The 15739-nt window shown below is 45.0% G+C and overlaps 1 protein-coding gene across 1 annotated transcript in view; it reads left to right on the top strand.

Annotated features, from left to right (window-relative positions):
• LOC128836107 (uncharacterized) overlaps positions 1–14814 on the top strand; it is a 342237-nt gene extending 327423 nt beyond the window's left edge. Inside the window, exons 16-24 of the mRNA XM_054026123.1 lie at positions 1125–1137; positions 1752–2040; positions 5109–6825; positions 7361–7450; positions 9590–9760; positions 10777–10947; positions 11723–11893; positions 12395–12565; positions 14640–14814. Coding sequence (XP_053882098.1) covers positions 1125–1137; positions 1752–2040; positions 5109–6825; positions 7361–7450; positions 9590–9760; positions 10777–10947; positions 11723–11893; positions 12395–12565; positions 14640–14814 — 2968 coding nt within the window. The remainder of the gene's footprint in view (positions 1–1124; positions 1138–1751; positions 2041–5108; positions 6826–7360; positions 7451–9589; positions 9761–10776; positions 10948–11722; positions 11894–12394; positions 12566–14639) is intronic.
• Positions 14815–15739: the final 925 nt, after the last annotated feature.

Below are 15739 nucleotides of genomic sequence, written 5' to 3' on the forward strand. Positions count from 1 at the left end.
ATCATCCCAGTGGGGGTTGTTTTATTGCAGCAGATGCCCATTCTGAATGGCCTGATGTATTCTGTATGAATTCAGATAGTTCAGCACTGGTGATAGCACCATACATTTCATGAAGAGACCACTTAAACCAGCTTTTAAGCATAAGTATAGCAGCATCTTTTGCACCAGTTAAACCATTGAAAATACTAAGTCTACAATACAGCCAGTGATTTATGATAATACCAATGAGCTTCATGTCCCTGTTTCTACAAGTGACCCTAACATGGTTGGCAAAGCAGGAAGGTATTGCTGATACAACAACACCAGAATGAACAGACACTGTTCCGCATAGTGTTGTGAAGGCTGGAAGATGTTATCAAGAAATATCTAGAAAGAAGTCACAATCAGCCATAAGTGGTGTAGTGTAGACATAGTCAAAGTAGCCCTTATACTGTGTCTAAGAATTTTAATGTCTTCATTTTTATATCAGGGGTTTTTGACTCACTTCCTCATTTTTATAAAATCCTCCTTTCTAAAGTGTGACAGATCTGATTTTTGGTACAGTCCATCCTATAGGGATGTTACATTTAAATATATTGTTGTCTCTATTTGTGAATGACTCAAACATAGCTACTTCTTGTACCAAATCTGTTACTTAGAATGATGTCAAGAATAGTCCCTTTTCTTGTTTACTCTAGAAATAGCTGTACTTGGGAACAATTGTTTGTCAAGAAATTTTTGTCTGTTGCCCAAAATTTCATATTTTAATCTAATTTTAATTGTATTTTATTAATAACTTTACCACTATGGTTATAGAAACTTTTCACTTACCAAAAAACCTGTTTTCAGTAAAGCTTTAAAAAAAATTCATAAAAATGTTTATAAAAAAGGTTTGAAAAAACCCCTAACAGATCCACTTTGAGCCCTTCTAACTCAGAACAAGTTCAACAATTGTTGCAAACTCTCTGCACAAGACCTTCAAAAGATGAGCCTGGGAACTTAAATTCATCGCTCTGCTGTCACTAAACACAATAGGGTCACATACCCTATTGTCTGCTAACCTTGATTGCCCACTTCATTTTAAGTGTCTCCTGCAACATGTGTGAAACCCTTATGCTTAACAATGTGTCCCATCTTGTATTTAGCTCAGACCTTCTGGTAACTTTCTCCAGACAAAGAGCTCTGTGGAGCCTGAAGGCTTGTCCCTGCCACCAACAGAAGGTGGTCCAATAAAAGACATTGCCTCCTCTACCTCATCGCTCTCATTTTTGGGGGAAAACACTTTCACATTTTCCAACCAGCTTCAGTTAATCTGACACTCAGTTGAGCAGCTCTGATTCCATCCAGTAGGGGGTTAAACTTTCCTGCTTTATGACTGTAGTCACACCCTAATTGATGGAGGATAGGAAGAAGTCCTATGGAGAGGTCATTCAATAATTGTCCATTACAAGAGTTTTACATGTTTCTCTGAAGCCTCAGGGGCTGACGGTGCTGGGGGTAGGATCCCAGACTATATGGATCATTGATCTGATCTGCTATGACAATACTTACACTGTAAAGAGTAAACTAGGAAAATAAGTGTTACAAGAAATCTCTAGTAACACACAATGCAGACGATAACATCTGCTGAGCTAATTCCTTTGGTTCCATGGGAAGGTGTTTGTTTTGTGCAGTGACTGCAACTTTATGATGTCTCTTGGTTTTAATAGTCTGATGGAGTTTAGCTTTAATCTTCTAATGTTCTTGATTCAGTTTCAGACCATTCCTAATAGCACACGATGAGTGAAGACAAGACCCTGACTGACATCCTTGTGCAACAACTGGAGGATCTCGAAAAGAAAGATTTAAAAAAATTTAAACACAAATTATCTGATTTTCGCTATGAGGGGACGAAACGTAAAATCCCCCGGAGCAAGCTGGAGAATGCCGACGAAATGGATGTGGCCAGTCTCCTGATAGAGTTCTATGGCGAAGACAGTGCAGCGAACGTAGCGATCGAAATCTTCACCAAAATCGGTCTGAAAAACTCTGCCGTGAAACTCCAAGAGGAAAAAGAGACAGGTACAAAAAAAATCTAACGCGGCTGCTACCCCTGTGAGTCCTTCTTCGTTAATATTCCCCACTGCAGCTCCAGCAGAAGGAGCAGCAATAGTAGCAGCAGCAGCAAGCTAATGCCACCTAACGGATTCCAAAACCCTGAGGAAACCGGTGGGAGTCACCAATCAAGGCAGAGACACATATGGGGTGAACTTGCAAAACTCCAGCCTCCTTTTTTTGCACCTGCAAAAAGTGCAGTCCCATAACTGCAGGTCTAAATCAGAGCATTTGCACTTCTAACAACCTGCTCTGTACCTACTGGGAGTACCCAGATTTGCACCTATACGTCAGTTTGCATCAGTAGAAGGGATGCTGCTCTTTGAAAATTTGGTCCATAATATTTTTCTAGAATTACAGTGAAACTATTGTGCCTCTCTTTTATTAGTAGCTCTTATTGCATGTTGTCTAGATGAGCACTGCATTTATTATGCCATGAATCAGCTGTAGTTAGTGTATAATACATTTCTACAGAAGTAGTTATGTAAAATATAGACAGACACCATACAGGTAACCGAGAAAAAGAAAGACCTGTGAGAAGCAGAATGCTATTGTAAGAGCCTGATTCTGCTCCTATTGCGCTTCCAGGTTGCATGGTCATGCCCCACATTTTATTTTTATGTGGGAGAAAGCACCGCCCATCACACAGGAGCTAAACCAGTGGTTCTCAAACTTTTGTACTGGTGACCCCCTTTCACATAGCAAGCCTCTGAGTGTGACCCCCCTAAAAAATTAAAAATACTTTTTATATATTTAACACCATTATAAATGCTGGAGGCAAAGCGGGGTTTGGGGTGGAGGCTGATAGCTCGTGACCCCCCCATGTAATAACCTTGTGACCCCCTGAGATTTGGGGCTTCTCTAGGGCCCAGGCCCTTGGCATGAATTATAACAGCCCCAGGGACTGCTCAGCTTTCCAGCAGCCTGACACCACTGCCTGTGGGTGGCTCTGTGGCTCAGAGTTGCTGGACCTCACTAGATAGACCAAAGCTGCAGTGATAGTGCTACAGTTACCGATGTTTTCCCCCTTCCATTCTTATCCCCCCTTTTCTAGACCCTCTGCCTCGCCCACACACACACTTCGTAACCTTCTCAAACAAGGTGTCCAAGATGATCTCAGCCCATTGAGAATATAAGGACAATTTGCATAAAATTGGTTTTGCCATTTTTGTGAGTTACACTAGTTTGAAAATGAAGCACTTTCCCCCTCCTCTCCACCTGAAGTATTATTCTGTTGCTTTGGACTCATATTTTAATGAGTCTGACGAAGTGGGTATTCACCCACGAAAGCTTATGCTCCAATACATCCGTTAGTCTATAAAGTGCCACAGGACTCTTTGTTGCTTTTTACATATTTTAAGGATTTGTCATGGGGTCTCTCACCACACTGGTGCCTCCTGCTGGCCGTTTCAGGAAATAGTGCTGGTCAACAGGTGTGCCCTCCGGTGGTGGTGGCACTCCCGTCCTCATCTCCGCCTGCAGACCCACTGCAGTTCCAGTCTCACTGCCTCTGCTTCGTGGCACAGCCCTCTGGCTGTGTCACAATCTGGGTTTCCCCCTTCCAGGGCGACTCCTTCCACAACAGTCTAGCCACTCCTCGCAGCGGCTTGGCAGTCCATAGCCTGGCCTCTTCTTCAGCAGCAAGTGGGGGGGGGGGACCCAGGCCCGCCCACTACTGTGGGTCCCAGCCCAGGGATACTCTAAACAACAGCTTCCCACTGCCCCTCCTTTCTTTCTGCACCAGTCTGTCGCAATTCCCTGGGCCACTTCCCCACAGCCCCAGCACCTTCGGCTCCTGCTTCTGGCTCCTTCACCCTCTTCCCAGGGCCTTGGGCCTGCAAACCCTAGCAGCCCTGTACACGGTGCTAGCCTCTGCATCCCTCTAGGAAGCCAGTCCCCTCCTTTGGGCTTCCTGCAGCAGACTCCTGGTTCTGGCTCGCAGCTTCCTTTTATATGGGACAGCTGGGCCCTGATTGGCTGGTCCAGCTGCTGCCCTAATTGGCTGCAGTCGCTGCCTTAATTGGCTGTTTTTTGCAGCCCTGTAGGCTGGGTTTTAACCCTATCAGGGCTAGTGCGGGGCAGATGCCCCATCACAGGATTCATCACTTCCTGGCCCTCACTGCAACTGACCAAAGTGTAATGAAGTTTCTTTAGAATGTACTTCCCCTAATCCTGTAAGCATCCTTGATATTTAATGAGAACAAGAGGATTGAGTCTTGGCTCTATAAGTATCATTCCCACAAAAGGAATAGAGATCCATTGATATGTGGCTCATGCCCATCTCATTTCTCTGAGACTCATACTAACCCCATGTTATTTCTCTTTCAGTTTTGGTTCAGCCTCAATCTACTCGATCTCTATCTGTTGCAACTCTGAGTTTGAAAATGACACAAGGTAACGTATGGGACATACATTTTGAAAATGTACCCAGTTGTTAGCAGCGTTGCAGACATTACAGTGCATCTAGCAAGTGTTCAGTGTATCAGTAGACAAAATAATAGTCATTTGGGGACAGAATCTGACCTCAGGTACACCAGTGTAAATCTAGAGTACCTGTAATTAAGTCATTATTCTGATTTATTCCAGTGTTACAGAAACCAGAATTTGGCCCAGTGTGTTTTCCAAATTCTCAAATTCATGAGTAACTGAGTTGGGGGGTGATCCAAAGCCCATTGAAATAGAGGGAATCATTCTACTTTTAAACATCAGCTATTAACTTGCATGTATATATTTTCCCTTCTACTCCCTGCATCTCTCCATACTGAAGAACCTCTATCTCTGGAAACGTTTCACTAGTATAGTCAATGTTCAGCTGAATTCAATTTTTAAAATTTAATTTCAAAATATCTATTTTCCATCATCTGAAATCCCTCCCACCCCCACAGCAATATGATCTGTTATTCCCCTTATTAATTAGAATCTGGGATGCATATGCATCTAAATAACAATACCATGAAACCCCTAAATGACAGATCTGTCTTTTTCCCCTGAATTTCTGCATTCGCGGATTCTGATTCTCCATATCACTGAATTAGATTACAGACCAAAGTATAAGGAACATATACGAGAAAAATACCAACTAATAGAAGAGAGGAACAATCAAGTTGGAGAGTGTGTGGAACTAAACACAAGATACACAAAGCTGCTGATTGTAAAGGAACATCGTGACCAGAAGGAGAGAAAGCACGAAATAAGAGCCAAAGGGAAAGAGCATGCAGAAATCATGGCAAAGCGAGCTAGTTCTACTAAACTGGAGACTTTATTTGATGCTAGTGGAAACAGGCAAACACCACTGAGAACCATTGTGCTGCAGGGAGCTGCTGGGATTGGAAAAACAATGTTAGCCAAGAAGCTCATGGTAGACTGGGCATTTGGAAAACTCTATCCTGGCAAGTTTGATTACATCTTCTACATCAATAGCAGGGAAATGAACTGTATTTCTGAGCGTCGAAGCGTTGCAGATCTGATTTTAAACAATTGTCCTGACAGAAACGCACCCATCAAAGATATTTTGGTGAATCCAGAGAAGCTTTTGTTCATAATTGATGGTTTTGATGTACTTAAATTTTCCTTTGATCAGCAAGAAAGTAGTCTGTGCACTGATCCCTGTCAGACAAAGCCAGTGGAAATCATACTGAGCAGTTTATTAAGGAAAACGATTCTTCCAAAATCCTACTTAATAATCACTACGAGACCCACCGCTCTGGATAAACTCCGGCAGTGTCTGAAGTTTCCCCATATTGCAACAATCCTGGGATTCTCTGAAGAGGACAGGAAGGAGTATTTCTGCAAATTCTTTGCAAATGCCATACAAGCAAAACAAGCTCTAGATTTTGTAAAAGAGAATGAAATGCTCTTCACCATGTGCTTTGCTCCCATCGTATGCTGGATCCTGTGCACGGTGATGAAACAACAGATGGAGAGCGGAGAAGATCTAGCCAAAAGCTCAAAAACAACCACCTCGGTATACATGCTCTTTCTGTCCAGTTTATTAGATAACCATTCCAATTCAAAGGAATCCGTACACACTGACCTGAAGAAGCTATGCTCCTTAGCTGCAGATGGGATCTTGAACAATAAAATACTGTTTGAAGAAGAAGATGCGAGGAAGCATGGTTTGGATGGATCTGACATTCAGTCCCTCTTTCTCACTAAGAATGTTTTCCAAAAAGATATCGGCTTTGAAAGTGTCTACAGCTTCATTCACTTAAGTTTCCAAGAGTTCTTTGCAGCTTTGTTCTATCTCTTGGTGGAAGATAAAGAAAAAGGGTGTGATTCAGTGACTCTGAAGAAAGATGTGAATGAAATTTTGAAAAATTATGGAAAATCTAGAGATAATTCTTTTACCTTGACGGTACGTTTCCTGTTTGGTCTCTTAAACAAAGAGAGAATGAATCACACAGAGAAAATCTTTGGCTGTAAAATTTCACCTGAAATTAAACAGAATTTATTGAAGTGGTTTGGATCTGTAGCAAAAAGAAGCTGTGGTCTGACCTTCAGATCCGTCCAGGAAAAGCAGTTCCAGCTTGAGTTGCTTCACTGTTTGTACGAGATTCAGGAAGAAGAGTTTGTCAAAAGTGCAATGGATCATTTCCAAGAAATTGGTCTGAGCAATATTCCCTTTACAAAAATCGACCACATGGTTCTTTCATTCTGCATAAAGAATTGTCGTAATGAGCAGTCGCTCTCTCTGAACGATTGTACGTTTGGACTGGAAGAGCAGGAGGAAAGACAAGAGTCAGTGCTACGAAAGTTAGTTCCTTGGTGAGTGTGTCGGTTTATTGATATGAATATCCAGCATGTGTAGTTATAATAGCACCTGCTTTTGTCAGAGTGCAAATGGATCTGTCAACCATAGGCCTAAATCCAGACGTCCTTACTCAATACATGGTATTGATGATACATTGCCACTGCTTACATTGCCACAATCTTGACGAAATGCCTATTCAAGTCAACAGGAGAGTCTTTCCCATAAACATTAATGGGCTTTCGTTCAGGATCTTTGTCCTGGCCAATAACAGACACCTTCAATTCCCTGGGCTGTCAACAAGCCCGATTCACTTACACTTTTCAAAATACACATTTCTGATGCCAGAAATCTGCCATTTACTAATTTTGCATCAGAATAAAGAGGTAGTAGCATCCGATAATGTTTAAAAGGCTTATTTTTCAAAAAAATAATTGAATTGTCTCCTCCAGAATAAAAACTACTGAGCCAACCTCTTGAAATGAGAGTGAATTTTTTTTTCAGCACCCACAATGGAACATTTCTTTTCTCTCTTTCCAGGGAGTTGGAGGAGAAGGAGCCAAAATATTCCCCACCTCACCTTTTGTGTCAAGCACTGAAGGATCCAGGCTGTAAACTAAAGAAAATATCGTAAGGGTTTGCTCTTCTATGAGCCGATCATTGCTGCTGTCCTCTCAGGGGCTTAGCAGCTATGTATCACTGGGGTTTAGTCTCTGAGCAGCAGAGCGACTGCTAATTCACATGGAACCAGCCAGCTTCACGATGTGTTAGTGATAAAGACCCAGGAATTCAGAGGTTACTTGAGCTAGACATATTTATGTATCATTATTATTTATTATTGCCATTTTGTGCACTGTAGCTAGATAAGAACATTATTATGAAATGTATTTCTGTTATTATGTATGTCCTATACGTTTGACCAGTGTAACAGACCTGATTTCTTCTTTCGCTTCCCCTCACCCATATAAAATAAGAGCAGTTTATTTATGTTCTATGGAAAAAGAGCTGGTTGACGGGAATAATGGTTTTTATAGGTATCCAGGTCTATGACACACTGGATGTGCTCCTGAAAATGCCCACTTAGCATGGGGCTCCACAGCTGCATTGTTTCCTGAATGGGAAGCTCTGTTCCCAGAGGGAAAAAATTCAGGGGTCAACATGGAAGCAACTCCCACTGAAGTCAGTGCAAGCCTAGGCAAGAATCTCAGAGGAGAATTTTGACCACGAATGCTACTAACAAACCAAGAAGTCCCAATGGTGATTGGTTTTTAAATCCCTCAAACATTTGATATGAGGAAGAATTTTCAAACGTACAGTACCTAAGGGATTTCAGTGAATGTCCGTGGCCCCAAGACAATCACTGCATGCTCGAATGAACTCCCACAGGAAAATGATCAAAGACAAAAACACCCTTTCACCTGGGGGTGAACTCTTTTTACAAAGTGATGACTCCACATCTGATCCCTATCAGTCCTCACCCTCAAAGGAAACCTGACCAGGGCTTTCAAAAGATGAGCCTGGGAGTTTGAATTCCTAACTTTGCTAGACACTAAAAATTATGGTCTTAATAAAGACACCGGAGTTATGGCTTATTACAATCTGCAACCCACTAACCCCCCTGTTTGTCCTAAACCAAAGGGGCCACTTCCCCTTGAATGGTCCCTGGATTAGAATATATGATAACTATCTGTTTGATCTTCTATTTAGCTGTGACACTCTTAGTACATCTCCCAGCCCTAAAGAAGAGCTCTGTGTAGCTCGAAAGTTTGGCTCTCTCACCCACAGAAGTTGGTCCAATAAAAGAAATTACCTCATCTAACTTGTCTCTCTAATGGCACATAGACTCTTTTGAAAAATCTACCCTAAACAGTCTTCCCTTTCTCCTGTTTACTTACTCAGATCCTGCTTAGTTTTTCACAACTGAATCTTTATCAAACACAAACCAATTACAGTTCAGCTCTTGGGATTGCTAATTAAACACGGAATATTATGAAGCATCTTCCCTGTAATGAAAGATCCCGTTATAGTGAATGCATGCCAAGGGGGAGAGCAGAAGGCACGCACCAGGGGATGAGTTAACCATAACTCTGACTGTCTTGACTTCTGCTACAATCTCAGTTTCCCTATTACATTGGCATAGTGTTTGTTGGTTTTTAAAATGGCTTCAATTATTTTAAATCAATTATACAAAACTGTGCTTGCAAAACACCCCAAATTATCATGGGGAAGCAATGAAACATGTTACAAACATAAAATCCTGGCCTGCTAAATCATTCCACCTTCCCATGAGCCTTCCATTTGCACACTGTCTTTTCCTTTTGTAGAAGAGAGAAATTCCTTCCACGTCACATGAAGTTCTTCAGTTTTCCTATTATTTTTTAAATGTGAATTTAATGGGACTACTCATGTACTTCAAATTAAACATGTACCTAGGTGTTTCCAGGAGCAGGGCTTGAGATTGTTCTCTTGTTCAGCACTGGTCAACTTGAACATACCCTCACACCAGTCTGTAAATTGCCTAAGAACACTTCTGCCATGTCAACGTCACATCAGCAGAGTGTTTGGCACATGCCATAGGATGGCTAGCGATTACTTTGGTTTAAGAACAATACAGCTGGCTAAGGACCTGACCCAAAGCCAGGGAAGATGATAGGAGTCTTTAGGCTTTGGATCAAGCTCTAAATCTCTTTACAGGAATACACTGATATGAATAAAGTGGAGGCGGCCAACTGGGTAAAAACAAGCAGTAACCACATCTGTCTCTTGCAGCTTAGGGTGCTGCCGTCTCACCTCCGCTTGTTGTGAGGATCTCGCCTCTGCTCTCAAGACAAACCAGTCTCTGAAAGAACTGGACCTGAGCGGTAACAAACTGGGGGAAACAGGGATTAAATTGCTCTGTAAGGGACTGAAACATCAAAACTGCAGTGTTCAGAAATTGGGGTAAGTAACCATGGATTTTCATTATAACTGTGTTATATTCATGGCATTATAACTGAAACCGACATCCAGGAGGAACTCTTCACTTCAGTTCACAGTCAGTGATAGCCCTCTACTCAGCTCTGAGACCCAGTTCAGAAGATTTCAGCCCCAGGATTATGGAGCTGCTGCTAGTTACACTATGGTGAAGGTTGCACGCAGCCTTCCAGCAGAAGCCCAGTTTTCCATTCCCCAGTAACTTTCATGAAAACCCCCTTGTGGTCTGAAAATGGCCATGCTGCACTCTCAGGCCAGAGGAGAAGTTCCCAAGAATGTTTAAACACGAGTCTGTGATCTCTGAGCTGGAAGGAGGCAGCAAATTGACTCTTGCCAGTCCCAAACCTTTTGGCTTCCTTTCGAAAGTGGAAGATTAACATTACCAAGCCCTGATGTAGGGAGATAAAGCCCCTGTGGGACTTTGACTCGGTCACAATCAATTATAATGATTAATAATTACTGGCATGTTATGGGCCAGATTGTGGCTGCTGACTAGGGGTACAAAGTGGAAGTGGGGAAAAGGGCACCAACCAAGAAGCCTTCCATTGATACGCCCTTGCCAAAGGGGCACACAGCCCCAGTCCTGACATGCCCAGAACACAATGGGAGAGAAGGAAAAGAGCCATGGTGTCACTTTTGCTACTGGAGTCCACTAATGGTCATGGTGTGATGGGGCTGGGGCCGTAGCCCTATTCGTCTTCTGCACCAATTATAGGACCAAGACTAATTCAAGAGGCCGCTCACATGGCACCTTTCAGAGAATGTAGCAGTGGCCAGCCCAGCACTCCCAGAGCTATTCTGGTTTCCTTAACATTGGAACAGCCAGGATACCCCTCAGACCTGCTGGATTTCAACTCACACCTTTGCTGCAGGTGTCGAGTTGCCTTGCTTGGCTTCCTAGGAGCCCAGCTGTGACAGGGACACAAGTGGCTGTGTTCAAATGAAGAGCCATTGTGTGTTCCGTATACCTTTGTCTCCTGCAGGCTGAGGGGTCGCAGTCTCACCGCTACTTCCTTGGGCGATCTCGCCTCTGTGCTCACTAAAAACCAGAGCCTGACAGAGCTGGACCTGAGCTATAGTAAATGGGGAGATTTAGGAGTGAAGCTGCTGTACAAAGCACTGAAGCATCCGAACTGTAAACTACAGAAAATAAAGTGAGTAACCACTGGTCTAGATGAGCATTTTCTTCATACTGTATTTCCTTATCTCTTTTCACCAATGATCTGTGTGTGCTAGGCATGGGCAAACAGCCTCATATTCAGATGTAGGGCTCCTGCTATTCCGGCAGTATTTGGAAATCTAGAGCCAGATATTACACTATTAATCCTTTAAACCCTCTCTAACATCACCCCTCCTCTCAGCCATAGGCGCTTTTATTTTTCCCCAGGGATGCTCCATCCCCTCTCTGCCCTGAGGCCCTGCCCCCACTCCACCCCTTCTGCAAGGCCCCGCCCTTAATCTGCCTCTTTCTGCCTCCCCTCCAACCGCTCCCCCAGGCCACTGCCGCTCACTGCTCTCCACCCCCCGCAAATGCCTTTCCCAGCCTCCAAACAGCTGATCGGCACCGCAACCTATCAGTTGTGGCTGGTGGGTGCTGAGTACCCACTATTTTTTTTTGTGAGTGCTCCAGCCCTGGAGCACCCATGGAGTTGGCGCCTATGCTGTCAGCTATAGGGGTACACCACCCATTGAAATGAAGGGGAGCTACACTTGTGTAAATGGGTGCAGAACTGAGCCCTGAAGGCCTGCTCCAATGCCCACTGAAACCAACGGAAAGAGTCGCTTTCACTTTAACAGACTCTGGATCTGACCTAGGGAATCTAATTTTCACCACCTTGCACATCACCTCTGAAACCGGCCCCCTGAGTGCAGTGAGTGGTGCAGAAACAGGTTGTTACTTTTCTCTCTGTCCATCTCTGTCTCCCGCAGGCTGGAGTGTTGCCTTCTCACAGCTGCTTGTTGCGATGACCTTGCCTCTGTTCTCGGTACCAACCAGACCCTGACGGAGCTGGACCTGAGAAATAATGAGCTGAGGGATTCTGGAGTGAAACATCTGTGTGCCGGACTGAAACGAGAGAACTGTAAAATACAGAAACTCGTGTGAGTGCTCCCGGGCTTCCTTAAAAGCCTCTGATTAGTGTTTGCTCGTTTCAGAGGCAGATGTGTAAGTTTCCCCAGGTGGGCGGTGGAGGTGCAGTGCCAATGAGACCGGGGGCATGAGCAACCTGAAGTACCAGAAGAGAGAATATTTTGTGCGGAAGGATTTAGCTACAGCATCTCAAATAAAGAGGCAAAGCCTGCAGAAGTAAGGGCTGGATCCTTCAGCACACATTCCCATGTGACCGCATTGCAAGGTCAAGCTCACTGATACCAAAGGGCTTTCCTTTATGCAGACCTCTATATCTGTAGGCTGGAGGTAGGAAATGCCTCTCTGGTTGGACTCCTCTAGGATTCTACCCATAGAGATGCTGCTCAGAGCAGAGGACTGAAGCAGCTGCTTAGGAGGCTAGCAGAGGGTGCCAGGAAATGGGAATCCCCAGGGCAAGCTGTAAGACTCACAAGGCCTGATCACTGTCCTCTCTGTCCGTCTGTCCCCTGCAGGCTGTCAAACTGTTATTTCACAGTAGTTTGTTGTGGGGCTCTCTCTGCTGTTCTCAGTAAAAGCCTGTCCCTGAGAGAGCTGGATGTGTGCTATAATAAACTGGGAGATGCAGGAATGAAGCTGCTGTGTGATGGGCTGAGACAGCCAGACTGCAAACTACAGAAACTAAGGTAAGTCACCAGCAGCTTCCTTTGTGATTGGCTGGTCTTGGCTCTGCTCTTTCTGGCTAATCTGGGCACGTTTTCCTCCATCATCACATTGTGGCTGCTTAAATTAAACATCTCCAGCAATTGCAGTTATTCCTTGATCTCTGGCAACAGTGGGATCTTTCTACGTTTAGCAATGTGAGTCGCCAGATAGTCCCATCCATTCCCCTCACAGTGCCAGGATCAGCTCTTCACAGCTTGCCCCACTGGAGGCCGGTAGACAGTCTCTGTTTTCTTTTTAAGGTGGGTCTTTTTTTGTGCATTTAGTGGTCATCAAATGTGCCAAACTGGCCGCTGTGAAGAGTGAAGTGCTCTGTTTGCCCACAGAACAGGTACAGCTCCGCGACCTCACTGCCAGCTCCTCCCTGTTGACAGTGCCAGACCTTGATCAGAATTGTAGGCAGGGTCCAATCAGTTAAATTAACATCTGGGTATGGTGCAGAGAATAGGGATGAGTCCACACCTGCTTTTATTGTCTCTCCTTCTGAGCAGGGAAGTGCCACATGTGCCCCGAAAGCAGAACTGCCTCTGCCCTGGGATGAGAGTGATGTTCAGCTGAGCGTGACCAGATAGCAAGTGTAAAAAATCAGGATGGGGGTGGAGGGTAATAGGAGCCTATATAAAATAAAACCCCAAATATTGGGACGGTCCCTATAAAATTGGGACATCTGGTCAACATAGTTCAGCCTCTAAACCCATCCAGGTTCGTTCAAAAACTTGGTACCCGTGAGGAGCCTGCCAGCTAAATCATTAAGTATTACCCGCTGGGATGGCAGGTTGTATGGACAACTCCCCAGCAAGAACAGGAGTGACAGCGCAAAAGCCACCAGGTGGCACTGTGTCATTGTAATGAAATCTCAGCTGATGTGCAAAAACGAATGCCACTATGCGCCTATTAGAGTCACACTGGCATTGTGAGAGTGTAACAATCCCTGTTCTTGTTCCTTGCATCTCCCTCTCTCCAGCGGCTGCTGGGTGTTTTCTGCGGACTCTGTCTCTGTCTTGTGCTTCCATTTCTTTCTTACGCGGTGATTAAGGCGTGACCCTTTTCAGTGTGAGCCTGCTGGGCCAGGCCTGCTTGCCAAGATATAGATTTGTGCACAACGCTCAAGAGCTTCAAATGAACTACATTGCACTAGCAATGTTCATAAAAAATTGCCAACCTTAAATTGGGGAACATCCTGCCGAACCCCAGCAGGGTAGAAAGACGAGCGTCAGATTTTCATACCTATTCTCAAATGGCACCTGCTTTTCCTAATATGGTTAGAATCACGGGGGCAAATGAATCCCTGATTTAACTCCAGTTTACTTCAGTGGAATAAGGCCAGGGCTGAATTTGGCCAACACTTTTCCTCTTCAGATAACACAGAAATAAACGAGTAGAACAGTCAGCAAGTGCTCATAGAGCGAAATCCACACACCGGGAAGTATGTGCACAACACACTGTAAAATCACTGCCTTGTATGGTGACAGGATTCAGAGGGGTAGCCATGTTAGTCTGTATCAGCAAAAACAACGAGGAGTCCCCCTCATTGTTTTTGTAAAATCACTGATGTTTCTCACTGAATTACGGCATAAAAAATCTCCTGAGCAACACAACTTTTTAACTATGCGGGTCATTAACCACTAGAACAGACTGCTAAGGGATGTGCTGGATTCTCCAACTCTTGGAGCCTTTAAATCAAGATAACATGTCATCCTAAATGATATGTTCTGGCTCATCCACATGTGATCGGCCTAAATACAGGGATCACAACCTAGATGCGAGTGAAATTCTATGGCCAGCCTAATTCAGGAGGTCAGACTAGAAGGGAAATTTTCAAAGGCACAAATGGTAATTATGGACCTAAACCTCATTGAAAACCAGTGAGAGTTCGGCACCTAGCGACCATTTGTACCTTTGCAAGTCTGCCTCTGGATGATCATAACGGCTCTTTCTGGCCTTAAAATCTATCAGGGATGAATTTGGCTTCAATGGCGGGGGGAGGGGGAACACCATGTATGATATGCCTGTGTTGCATGTCCCTGTCTCTTGCAGGCTGACCGGGTGTGGTCTGACACCTGCTTGTTGCGAAGATCTCTCTGTTGTCATAACTACAAACCAGTCACTGACAGAGCTGAATATCAATCACGATGCGCTGGGAGATTCGGGAATGAAACGGCTGCGTGATGGACTGAACAGCGCAAGCTGTAAGCTGCAGACACTGCTGTAAGTGACCACCGGCTGCCCTGACATAGAAAGAAAGAAGTCATAAGAAATGACTAACAGTTGTTTCTGGTTTTTGGTTTCACCCTCCTTCCCAACTCTCCCTGCCCCCAATACACCCCTATGCTGGGGTCCACAGGGGGCATGGTCTAGGATCCAGCTGCATTGGCTCTATTATACACTCCCACATGCTTGGGAAATCTCCAGCAGGGAAGATGGGCCCAGCCATAGGCACCGACTCTGTGGGTGTTTCCATGGGGAAAAATTAGTGGGACTGCACCCACTGGCAGCCAAGCTCCCCTCCCTGTCCTACCTCACCTGACCTCCTCCTCTGCCTCCTCCCCTGAGCGTGCCGTGTCCCTGTTCCTCCGTCTACCTCCCAGCGCTTGCTGCCACCAAACAGCTGTAGCAAGCTCCGGGAGGGAAGGGGGAGGAGCAAGAACCTGGCATGCTCAGGGGAAGAGGCGGGGCTGGGGCGGAGATTTGGGGAAGGAGTCAGAATAGGGGCAAGGACTTTGGGGAAGGGGTTGGAATGGGGGTGGGAGGGGATGGGGAAGGGATGGAGTCGGGGCGGGGCCGGGGGCAGAGGGGGGTCGAGCACCCACCGGCACCAGTAGAAGTCAGCACCTATGTGCCCAGCTTCAGTTTCTGTCCCCTTTGCACCATTAGAGTAGCAGAGAGGGAATGAATCAGGCCAGGGAATCTGGCCCTCTCTCTCCAGATCAATCCTGGTGCTAACTCCCACTAAAATAGGACCTTCCACTTATTTGTGCTTTGAATTATCTCACGTCCCCAAAGCAGGTTTCTGAGAATGGGGTCAGGCCAGTAGTCTTGTGATCATGCTCCCTGTTTCCATTCAAGGGGTTCAATTTTCTTAATCCCAGTCTGCCATTGTCCCAGAATGCCGAGGAGACAGTGCACTCACGGTCAGA

Source organism: Malaclemys terrapin, chromosome 4 (genome assembly GCF_027887155.1).
Source record: "Malaclemys terrapin pileata isolate rMalTer1 chromosome 4, rMalTer1.hap1, whole genome shotgun sequence".
Classification (NCBI taxonomy): domain Eukaryota; kingdom Metazoa; phylum Chordata; order Testudines; family Emydidae; genus Malaclemys; species Malaclemys terrapin.